Source organism: Microtus pennsylvanicus, chromosome 13 (assembly GCF_037038515.1).
Source record: "Microtus pennsylvanicus isolate mMicPen1 chromosome 13, mMicPen1.hap1, whole genome shotgun sequence".
Classification (NCBI taxonomy): domain Eukaryota; kingdom Metazoa; phylum Chordata; class Mammalia; order Rodentia; family Cricetidae; genus Microtus; species Microtus pennsylvanicus.
Genome location: NC_134591.1, coordinates 40,940,642 through 40,953,023, shown reverse-complemented (window position 1 = coordinate 40,953,023; position 12,382 = coordinate 40,940,642). Strand labels below are relative to the sequence as shown.

General features: G+C 48.2%; 1 protein-coding gene across 2 annotated transcripts in view; it reads right to left on the bottom strand.

The window, feature by feature from the left end:
* The window catches only part of Fyb2 (FYN binding protein 2), a 108,771-nt gene that overhangs the window by 57,515 nt on the left and 38,874 nt on the right, over positions 1-12,382 (bottom strand). For both annotated transcript variants that reach the window (XM_075945988.1, XM_075945989.1), the window contains exons 3-4: positions 9,359-9,514; positions 7,645-7,678 (exon numbers count right to left, since the gene is read on the bottom strand). In XM_075945988.1, coding sequence (XP_075802103.1) covers positions 7,645-7,678; positions 9,359-9,514 — 190 coding nt within the window. The remainder of the gene's footprint in view (positions 1-7,644; positions 7,679-9,358; positions 9,515-12,382) is intronic.

Sequence of the window (12,382 nt, the reverse complement as noted above, 5' to 3'; positions counted from 1 at the left end):
GCATGATAGGAACTGAGAAATAGAGATGAAAACCACAGACGACCTTTTCCTACAAAGTTTGTAGTATAATAGATTCCTACAAAACCCTTCCTGTTGGAAAGTCTGAGAGAATACAGTGTAGTTGAAAATCCTTAATAAAGTCCTGAGTTCATATCCTAAGGAACCTCCACATATATCACACTTTGAATCAAGATAAGAACTATCACCATCCCTGATTTCTCATCTGTGAAACAAGATTTTTAATAATACTTTCCTTGCATGAGTCTAACAGCTATAACAAGTCTAAGCAATGCCAGGCATGGGGCCATATTTAAAGATTAGCATCCAGTCAACCTTACTAAATAGACCTATATACAAAGCAGGCTGCACACAATAGAGCCATCCTTAGTGGTGGAGGTGTGGATGAGCCAGCCCGACGTTGTGAGCATGGCAGAGCTGTCCCAATTTCTCATCTGTCATGTGGTGGCAGGGGTGGGGAAGAGATGCCTCCCCATCAATGCTTGAGGTTTGTGAAAAAGCTGCCCCAGTCCCCCACTAGTTGCAATACTTAGGAGAGCAGGCCCTGCATCTTGCATGAGCAGCAAAATAGAGCCAACCCCTTCAGTAGATATACAGTTGAGCCAGCCCCCAAGTTGTGAGCATAGGAGAGCTGTTCCCATCACTCATCTGCCATGTGCCTTACCTCCCCTTCTGCCCATCAACACCTGAGGTGGGGGAGAGAGCTGGCCCTGGCCCTCATCAGCTGTAGCATTCAGGAGAGTGGCTCCTACGCCATGTCTGGGCAACACAGGAGAGCTGGCCCTGAAGGTGTAGGTGTGGGAGAAGGGACCTTGAGGGCGTGAAAGCAGAACTGGCCATGTCTGGGCAACACAGGAGAACTGGCCCTGAAGGTGTAGGTGTGGGAGAAGGGACCTTGAGGGCGGGAAAGCAGAACTGGCCCCGTCTCTTGCTCATTGCTATGAGGCATGAACTAGCCAGGGCAATGCTGGAGAGCACACCCTGGTGGTGAGGACAAGGGAGAGCTGGCGGGCCGACCAACGCTGCAAATACCCAGGCCCAGACGAGGGTTATGAGTTGGCCCAGTCCAACATCCACTGTAATATGGAGTGTGGGGGGCCTGTTACCTAGGTTTGGCCTAGGAGCCACTAGAAGTCATTTCTCTGCAGTGTGACTGTGGCTGGGAGCTTTGGAATGAGGGAGGGACACAGTGTGAGGTATAGGGCTTTGTGACCGGCGAGTGTTTCAAAGGCAGGATTCTGAAAACGTGAAATAAGAGAGGTATTCTAGTGCATTCGTTTCTCCTGACACGACTGCCCTTGTGAAAAGGAGGACACGCGGTGGCTGTCGTATGGCCCCTGAAGTCTAATTTAAAAGGACAGGAAGACGTTTTGAAGTGATTTAAACTGAAGTCATCAGATTGTTTTAGATCTAAAATTCTATAGGATATAGATTTCAAAAATTTCCTTCTCCACAGTTGCTCCTCCCTCCCACCAAGCACTCCAACCAAGTGGACTGGAGTTTCCGGGGGTCCCCGCACCCCCAGATATCAGGGCAGAACCAGAGGAGCTTCCTTTGCTGCTGGTCACTCAGATGGGGTGCCTCATCTTGATTTCCTGCCCTGCAAAACTTCTCAGGGAAGAAACAAAGTAGTTTAAAAACTGGCCTTGAGAGGTCTGCCACAAAGACAAAGACACATTGACATGCTCTGTATCGTTCTTGCTACAAAGTAGGAACAGTCCGAGCAGCTTCCAGAAAACTCATTCTTGTCTTGTGTTAAGCATGAGTGATGTGCCGCCCCTCATCTTTGTTAACAACAATCAAGAAGGAAACAGAATAACTAGAAGTCATCATAGAATCCCATCAGCCCTCACCCCACCCCCAACACTCGAGCCAACAGTTGCTGGGTTTCTCCAGATTAGATTTCTTTAATCTCATTTCTATCCCCTCGTCCAGGACTGGTTACTTAACCTCTCTGTGACTCGATTTTCTCCCCTATGAAAAGGGGTATGGTCTCCCAATAGAGGAATCGACACGGAAGTGAAGACTTGAAGCAGACTCTATGAATGTTGCTACTTTTGTTGTTTTAATGACTTTCCAAGCTGCGTTCATATTTCCTCTCAAATTTATTATTTATATAACACTAATAGTGATCTTTATCACTAATAATCTGTCACCTTACTCCATACTTCTAAATTCTCCCTGGACTTGTTAGGACGTTTAGGAAAAATGCCAAAATTTATCCCCTGACCCATGACATTCTCCTGCACCGTTCCCTTGCTCATTGGGCTCACTGGGCTATAGCCACGATCACCTCCTGTCTGGTGGGTCTCCTTTGAGACTCTGAGTCCTCTCCGAGAGTGTTTCTGTGAGTGGACAGGGTTCTTACTCAGGGGTTAAGCCAAATGTCATCACCTACAAGAGGCCTTTGTTGGTCCTTCTAAACTTCCTTTGGTCCCCTCAATTCCCAGTTTTATGCTAGTACTCTCTAACAGCTTTCTCTATGACTGTTTCTGATAAGGGCTGGGAAAGCATTTGACTGTTCTCAGTGCTACTATCACGGTTTTGATCTCCTCACCCCAAGTGAGGTACCTGTTTTCACTTCCATAGGAAGTGCCCCTCCCTGCCCTGTCTGAGTGCAGAGTGCCCTGGACACTGTCAAATGGCTTCCAGCCCTCGAAAGCTTTGTGTTTTATTCTGCATGGGCTAGGCATAGGCCAGAGCCTTGATACTGAAGCCTGTTCCAAAATACTAGGTATGGAAGAGACCAGTCAAGTGACTGGAAATAAATTGATACCAGTATTTTAAACTTTGGTGAGACAGAGCATAAAAAAGCTCCCTTCATATACCGCCCTTCCAGAAGACCAAGTCTGGTTCCCAGCACCTGGCTCCAACTCCAGGGTGATCTGACCCCCCTAGCTTCAGATGGTACCTGCACACAGTGGCTCATACCCACATACCAAAGCACACATATGCATAATTAGAAATAATCAAAATAAATCTTAAAATCATTTTTAAAAAGTTCTCTTGTGTGGTAGAGGTAGAGTGGCCTCTACATTCAAGCATTCAAGGCTAGCTTGCACTGGATAGTGGGACTCTTGTCTCAAACACAAACACACACACACGGTACTAAAGATTTAAGTGAGACAGTGGTAGACTCCTATGAATACACTTACAGGCTCTTCAGAGGCCCCATATGTGGGCATTTTCTCTACTCCTCATCAGGATTACCTTCTGCTACTTTTTAATGGGAGAAAGCCATATTTATAGCTCATGAATAAAACCTTGGCCAGCCCTGCTAAGTACTGACAGTGACCTAAAGCTAACCGTTGCCCAGGGACCAACCTGCCTTGTTCACACAGACTCTGACTGCTGATTCAAGAGGGATGCCAGCCAGCATGGTTTGCATGAAAGAACGATGAGAAGGAACATTCGCTAAAGAGCTCGATCCCTGTGGCGAGCTAACGAGACATTAATAGTTCACCTACAAACAAGGATGGTGACCTTGTGATGAAGAAGCAGCTAAGACTCCCTGGGTGCTATCCATGCACGGTTTGGTCCCCACAGCACAGCCAAGGAAATAGCACCGTATGTCCATTTGCAGATGTGAACATCAAAGCGGACATGTTGCTCCTCCTCCTCTCCAGTGTGGAAGAGGGGCTTGGTCTTCTTAGTGTTCTGACTCCGGAAGTGTACGTGTTCTGTTGCACAGCATAGCTTCTCATATTTTTACACAGGGTAGGAAGAGGCACAGAAATGAGCGATGGCCACTTTTGATGACACTGAGCTCTTATCAAGATAATTATGTGGCTGAGAGATGGCTCAGAGGTTAAGAGCACTGCCTGCTCTTCCAAAGGTCCTGAGTTCAATTCCCAGCAACCACATGGTGGCTCACAACCATCTGTAATGAGGTCTGGTGCCCTCTTCTGGCCTACAGGAATACACGCAGACAAATATTGTATACTTAATAAATAAATAAATATCAAAAAAAGATAATTATGTGTGACACTCCCCCATCAATACAGCAAAAATATCAACACTTCATCTTCAAAGATCAAGGGCAAGTGTTCTGATTTAGAGAGAGGTGATATTCTATGGTTAAAGTCCTGTTCTAAGAAAGGTTAAAAATCCTGTCTGTTGTACATAAGCATCATGTTCAGCTGAGACAAATGGCTGAAACTTTGGGATACGGAGGTCAATTTTTCTCCCAATTTATTTTGAAAGACTGATCAGTATATAGAATGGACTGGAGAAATACTTGTTAAATGAATTAAAATCCGATCCAACAAAGAAAGAAAGGTACTGAGTATTCCAGCCACTGAGTTCCGCACCAGTAGAGGTTCGGGAAGCAGGGGCCTCACATTATTCTATCCTTTGGGATGCTGTCTGATAGCTCAGTGAGCTGCTCTCCGGATGCCAGATTCTGTAATGAACACTTGGCGGTCCTTGTCTTATTTCGCTGTCGCACAAGACCAGAAACAGGATTGCAGCGGTTAAGGCAGGCTCACTATTATAAATGTTTAGTGGTAGAGCTGGAATTCAAAACCCACGCTTTTATTATCTTCATCATGCTCATGGCCTGGCTATATTAGAAAACTGCCAGGATCTTTCCCAGTTATGATAAATCTGTGCCGAAATTTAATATCTGTATTGAAGGTCAGTACATGAACAAGGAAGATTTTCTTTCCCAGCAAGCGCCAGTTTCCATGGAAATTGTATCTAAGGCTGCTGGGCATGATGACAATTATATGTTCAAGCTAACACCTGTCCTGTCGTTGACAAGGCAAAGTCCAAACTCCTTAGCAAGATTTTAATATACAGTCGCCTGCCCCTCAGTCTCTCTGGGAATTACTTCAGAATCCCTTGCAAACACCACTGCTACAAATGCCCATAACACTTTATAAAATGATTAGTATGTATGTAGAACCTACACACCTACTCCCACACACTTACCTCACCTCTAGCTTATTAACATGCCAGGGTGGTACCTACCCATGTAAATAGCTGTGACACCATGTGCTAAGAGAATAAGGACAAGAAAGTGGTTTTTTTTTACATGCTTAGCACATAGAATTTATTCCAAATTTTTATCTAAGGTTTATTTGGATCTATAGATCGGAGCCCACAGGTACAATGGATATAGTTTATAATCTGAATGTATCGATTATTTTTCCACAACAGGATACTTTGTTCTATTTATCCCTCTTTATTACCATCTATATTAAACATATTTTCCCCGTCTTGGTTTTATTTATTTTTAGTTTTTGTTCCTTTACGTTTTGAGACAGGATCTCACTATGAGCCTAGACTGTCCCCGAACTTGTGTCAATTCTCCTGCCTCAGCCCTCTTAGTGTTTGGATTACAGCCATGTGCTATTGTACCTAATTTTATTTCTATCTCAACTGTTCATCATGTCATCCGTCCGTCCGCCCGTCCGTCCGTCCGTCCATCCATCCATCCATCCATCCATCCATCCATCCATCCATCCATCTGTCCATCCATCCATCCGTCCATCATCCATCCATCCATCATCCAGCCACCTGTCAGAGGTGTGGGTTACTTACAACGGCACGAAAGAGGCTAAGTGGACCTACCTACCCCTATTGTGTAGGACAGAGCTCAAATTACTTCGTCTTCCATGAATGCACTTGAGTACTGTGGTTCTTCTTTATCTCCTTTGCCTTTCATTCTTATGTGCCTATATCATAATTCATATAGAACAAAAAGTTCAGATGGGAGTTGTGTTCTGAAGCCAGTGTGATGGGGAAGAATCGTCACAATTGCCTTCATAAATCCTGTAGGAAGATAGGGCCGCACAGGAAACTGTCTCCCGAAGGCCCCTTACAGCTCTTGGGGTAAAATGACTTGCTGTTGCTGTGGTTAAAATGCCAGAGAAATCTTCATTTAGTGCCAGTATGCCCAGCATAGTCACACTCATTCTGAGATATTTCCAGAACGACGGCCGTGAGACCAGGCTGGCTCCGAGCACTACAGAGGGCACCGCCACTTCAGCTGCCCCTCTGGGCCTATGATCACTGAGTGGCCAGTGTGAACCACTGCGAGAACCTTCCACATTATCATCTCTTTCACAGAACTGCAGCTTCACTGACCCACCTTGCCCTCAGCGCTCTCAAATGGACTTCTACTAGGAGTTTCTAGAGTGCATGAATTATGTCTAGCACAGCACAACCAGACTCTGGCAGCACAGGGCCCTGCAACAATCCCTGGGTGTACAAGGTACATCACAAGGCTCCTGTCTGCTCTTCAGCCCATGTCTATACTGTCCACATTCTGATTCCACTCAGCTTTCTTGGTCCACAAAGACAGGTTATGTCACACACCTCCTGTCCCCTCCTATAGCATCTCTTCACTAGAAGTACACCGAGCAAACATTCCTCCTCTACGCTGGACTCAAGTGTTCCCTCTTCACTGATGGGTTGAGTGGATTAACAGCCCTACTTACCGCCCTACCTTCAATCCTTATCCTTTTGCACACAAGTCCTCAGTGTCTCTCAGTCTGACTCTGGACTCGGCCAGTGTGGTACTTTGAGCACTGGATGGTGAGTGAGAGTCACCCAGGGAAGGCTGGGAATGTGCGAGTGTTAATGCTACTGTCTGGCTTGTCTGCTGTCCCTGAGAGGAGAACGTTTCTGTCTCGTGATGACGGTCAGTGCCAAGTCTACATATCCAGTCCTAGGGCTATTCCCAGTCAGTCAGCTTCCAGCTGAGCTGCAGACATGTGAGCAACTCCTGCCAGCACTACTACCAGTCCGATAACACATGCGCTGTCCCCAAGGACTCGTGGTATTAGGGATCTGCATAGAGAAATGCTTCCCTAAAGCCTTCCCGGTCCCTCCTGAGGAAATATGGCCACACTCTCACTGGGGCCACTCTGAATCATGTGGTTCCTCTATTATAGATACCATGCTTGACGACTATGAACATCTGAAGGCAGAGTTGGAACAGGCTGGTGTGTCAGCTCGCTTCTCCTCCTGATACTGCCCTTGCCAAGAACATCCCCATGAGGGGGTGGCTTAGTCAAAACAGTCTGGGCACCAGGGAATTGATCGTGCCTCAGCAAGTGGGGCATTTCTGAAGCTAGGCAACTAGGGCCATAAAGTGAGGGCTGCAGCAGCAACTTTGCAGCCCCCAAGAGGCATGCAAAAGAGCAAGCCTACAAAAACCAGGCGGCTCAAAGGCGGGCACTTCAAAGGCTCAAGAGATATTATTTGGCTAAGTGAATTAATGACTCTATTCTTTCATAATAACATTCTCAGGAGGGGGCATGAGAAAATTAGCATCTTTTACCCGTTTCCAACTCCCAACACCATAGCTGCCCAGAGCATTCCTTACCCTCTTATTTGATTTATAACCAAGAAGGGCCAATGTTATAATATACTAAACCCACCTGGACAATTAAGAAATCTCAAGCACCTCAGAGGATGATACTTGCAACTTAGCATCGGTGCCGCCGTTAGATGCATCTTATTTAATCTTTTATTTAAAACCAAGATTTGCGGTTTGCTTTCTAAGTCTGTTCTTCCTGCAGCTTTTCTGGGGGATACACATGCTGGCTTTGGGCTTTTTGCCTGTGCTTGAGAAGGCTCATGAGTGTCCTCCAGTGGAGGAGAGGAACAGGTACTCACCTATCTGGAAGCAGGGGGCCCTCCTTCGCAGTCACTGCAAGAGCAAGAGGAAAAGGGGGTGTTGGTGGCAGGCTGGTTAAAGGAAATGATGCTCCCACGCTGGTACCCAGAGGACTGTCTGTCTCTGCACAGCCACACATACCTACACTCTGTGGTGCCCTTTAAGGACATGTTGGCTTCCTTAAGGACAGGACCCCCTGTGTAGGCTTAACCTCTGCATTGCTTGTTCTGACTACGTGGCCTGGGAGAGAGACTACCCCACATGTGATCTAAATGACACTGAGATTTACTGGGCATGTGCTGTGTGCCAGGCATGAGCAAAATACTTTCTTGTAACAATCCCCCAAGATTAGAGGCACCACAGTCCCCCACTTCACATGACAGACAAAGGAGGCTCAGTGAGTACCGGGCTCAAACTGAAATGGCTATCGGTAAGGAGCTGAGGTCCACAAAGCCTGTTTTTATTATCATAGATTTAAGTGTTTTGTTCTAGACAGCTATCTTCTCTTTTGAGGCAATAGTTCTTTAATGTTTATAAAAGACACTGTGGGAGGCAGAAGCAGGCAGGTCTCTGGGTTTGAGGCCAGCCTGGTCCGCGTGTTGAGTTCCAGGATAGCCAGGGCTACACAGAAAAACCATGTCTCAAAAAATAAACAAAATAATGTTGTTTTTTTTTTTAAATCACACTTAAGTCTTCCTTGATGTGGAGCTGGCCACATTACCATCACACACCTAGGAAAGCTCTGTTCCTGAGTGGGGACTTTCCTTTAAAGGGTAAGGCTGCAGGTGACCTGTAGTGAATGTGTGGTTCTCCATGTATGGGTCCCCAGACCAGCATGCCACTACACACTTAAAAGGCAAATGCCCAGGCTCCCACCAGATGAGAAACTCTGGGGATGAGGTTTTTAAAGTCTCTGGGGTGATTCTGATGCTGGCTTCAGAGCCAGTGAGTTAGGGAGATTCAACTGTGAAGTTGCTCAGAGCAGACAAATGAACAACCAACGTTGTATTAGCTCTGCTACCCCACCAGTGATCTGCTGTACTGATGGCCACAGCAAAAACAAACATCACCCAGCGGCACCCACTGCACAGCGCCTGAAGCGTGCATTCCCCTCGTGTTCAGTGGGGGAGCAAGAAAAGGTGTTTCAGACATTAGGAGGAGGATGTCGAGGGAGGAACAGAAAGGACCAGAGGTATTCCCCTAAATGGCAGAGGGAGAGACAAAAAGAACACAGGAACATGGCTTCTGAGGATGTGTCACATTCTATAGAGGATGCGGGGCACAGGGCACAAGGAGACCTTAGTAAATATGTGGGGTCAGACTTAAACTGACTTTAACCCATCCTTTCTTCTTCTTCCTCCTTCACTGACTGTTTGTTTACAGCGCAGGTTGTGCAGCACATATAAAGGTTCATTACTTCCTTACTTGGGAACTTTTCATTTTCTTCCTCTTGGGCAGGTTCCCAGTGATGCAATGCAGTACTCCCAGGGGGAAGTGGGCTGGCTCGGGAGTGATAAGGGACCAATTCCTACCCCCATGTGTCATTTCACGGGCAAACTGCCACAGCTGCACACACAGACAGCAGTAAAAATGTTCAGCCCCTTGGAAGACCAGCTTGCTATACGGAAGTGGGGTGGAGAGGGAAGAGGCATGTGGTCCAGGCGCTGGGCTAAGACTCTGGCTGGTGTGGGTAGGAACTGTGTATCTTCTTACCTTCTTTCAGGGTCTTGGAGACAGCAGTCGTCCTGTGGAAGGCCTGCAGGTTCACAAATGGGGGTTTTGCAGGCTTCAGGGGAGGCGGGCCGAGGGTCTCAATGGAAGGCAGTGGCTTTGTTTTGGGAAGCTGGTGAAGCCTGCTCTCTGTCTTTTCTGAGTATGGACAGGAAAACACGCAGGGTGTTATTTACATTGTTAGGTAAAACTGACCTGTTTGCTGGCCCCCTGACTGGTCTCCGTCCGGCAGTGAGAACACGCAGACCCGGACATGCCCCTGCTCACATTGCTGCCTTGCTGACCCTGAGGGCGGCCCACTTAATGCCCCTCTGCTATTCCAGCACACCCGGGATTCCTAGTTCCAGATTCTCTTCCCAGCACACGGCCCGGTCCTACTTCCCAATCTTCCACTCACACCACTGGCTTCTCGGGACCCCAGCCCTGGCTTTAAAAGCCGTCAGCGACTCACTCATATCCGAGACTTTATGTCTGCCCCTCCTGACTTTGAGACGCTGACTCCTTTCTTACCAACGTCTGCTCATTCTTTTAAGGCTGAACTCCAGCGATGGATTCCTAAAAATGTCCTCTTGAGTTTCCCGAACTAACGTTCTCTAATCTCCACGCTCTGGTGTATTGCTAATGGTACTGCATCTGTGCCATGGCCGGGAGCCTCTGCGGGGACTCTTTCCTAGCTTATGGGAGGGACCGTGACTGTTCACTGAAAAGACTCGTCAAGCACAGGCTGAGCAAATAGCACGGGACTGGAAAGCAGACTAGGAATTGATCCCTGAGTTTCCAGGGCCCTGGCTTCAAGGTTCTTAGGATCTATGAACTCAGTGTCTTCGGATTTTCAACACTGCCCCCATAGTGTATATCTCTGCTTTCTGTATTCATAAATACGACACCAACAGGAATCCCATGATTATACATGAAAAATCATAGGTCACGTTTCTCTTGACAGAAAGGACACGACGTTTTTAATAATCAGGGGATCTTCATTCTTGGTTCACACAACGCGGTAGTTGTCTACACAGGCCCAAGCTAAACAAGCAGACTGTGTTCCACATGTGCCTCTGGGAAGTCCGTGTCCTCCACAAGCTAAGATGAGGGGGGGCAAGTTTCCTTCTTGCCCTTCCTTTAGAGGCCACGTCTCCAGAAGCTCAGGGCCAAATTACTCCCTTCTTAGGCTATAACGGTAAGTTTGTTGAAATGTTGGAAATTTTAGTTTTAATAAAATCAAGAAGACATATCAATTATTAGCTGGATATGCACCCCCCCAAGCATTGGGCTAAGCTGACCTGCATGGCTATCATTAACCGCTCCCGACTAGCTGCGTCTGAGAGACGACCCTCCCCTCCTTTGCTTTTCCCTATACAGCTTTCTTTCCAGCCACCTAGCTTCCCATCGTCATCAGCACCTATTTATTTACTGTGTTCCAGGCGTTATTGTAGGAGCTGGAGAGAGAACTGAGGGCAGAAACAAACAGAGTCCTGGCTTCAGGGATGCTCATCATAATAACAGAGGTTAATGATACAGAAGGAATGAACAAAGAAAGGAGTCCTGGAGGGCTACCTGGGGTGGAGACCGTAGGCTGATGAGCTAGGGGAAGAGAAGTCAGAGATACAAAAACTAACATGCCAGGTCATTAAGGGTATAGTACTTTAGTTTCTATCCTAAGGACAAGGGGAAGCCTTAGGATGTGTGGGGGTGATCCGCTCATACATCAAGCCATCTGTCAGTTCATCCGTCCATCCAATCAATCAATCAATCAATCAATCAATCAATCACAAAATAAATATGTTTTGAAGACTTAACTTGATCTTGTTCTTGGGTGACAAGGCGGTGGGTGAGATAAATTTTATGCTCTGAAAACACCACCTTACAGAGGCAAACAAGTGTGTGACACCTTACTGGGGAGAGGCAAGGGCCATGAGAAAACCACAGAACTGCAAGAAACCCAAGGGCAACAGGAACCACGAAGATGATTTAAAGAGTCCACTCGGAGCAGGGGTCACTGCAACAGAGACTACGAAAGAGGATGGGGTCATGGGCAGGGACCATGCAGAAGAAATTTCAGGGCAGATCTGTGCCAAGTCCTGGGACAGAACAGGCGTCTTATGTCTAAAGACTGCATGGTAAATGAATCAGGAGACAAGGAGGATGGAGGAGCAGGCCAGCACCAAGCTGTGTGAGGCACTGTTAGAAGGTCGGGCAGATTTTGAGCAGCAGGGTGATGTGACCTCATGCTAACTTAGAGGCTCACCATGTCTGTGGTGGTTGAGGTGGCGGTGGGGGTGGGTGGACACGGCTCACCATGTCTGTGGTGGTTGAGGTGGCGGTGGGGGTGGGGTGGACACGGCTCACCATGTCTGTGGTGGTTGAGGTGGCGGTGGGGGTGGGGTGGACACGGCTCACCATGTCTGTGGTGGTTGAGGTGGCGGTGGGGGTGGGGTGGACACGGCTCACCATGTCTGTGGTGGTTGAGGTGGCGGTGGTTGGGGGGTGGACACGGCTCACCATGTCTGTGGTGGTTGAGGTGGCGGTGGGGGGGGGGGTGGACACGGCTCACCATGTCTGTGGTGGTTGAGGTGGCGGTGGGGGTGGGGTGGACACGGCTCACCATGTCTGTGGTGGTTGAGGTGGCGGTGGGGGTGGGGTGGACACGGCTCACCATGTCTGTGGTGGTTGAGGTGGCGGTGGGGGTGGGGTGGACACGGCTCACCATGTCTGTGGTGGTTGAGGTGGCGGTGGGGGTGGGGTGGACACGGCTAACCATGTCTGTGGTGGTTGAGGTGGCGGTGGGGGTGGGGTGGACACGGCTCACCATGTCTGTGGTGGTTGAGGTGGCGGTGGGGGTGGGGTGGACACGGCTCACCATGTCTGTGGTGGTTGAGGTGGCGGTGGTTGGGGGGTGGACACGGCTCACCATGTCTGTGGTGGTTGAGGTGGCGGTGGGGGGGGGTGGACACGGCTCACCATGTCTGTGGTGGTTGAGGTGGCGGTGGGGGTGGGGTGGACACGGCT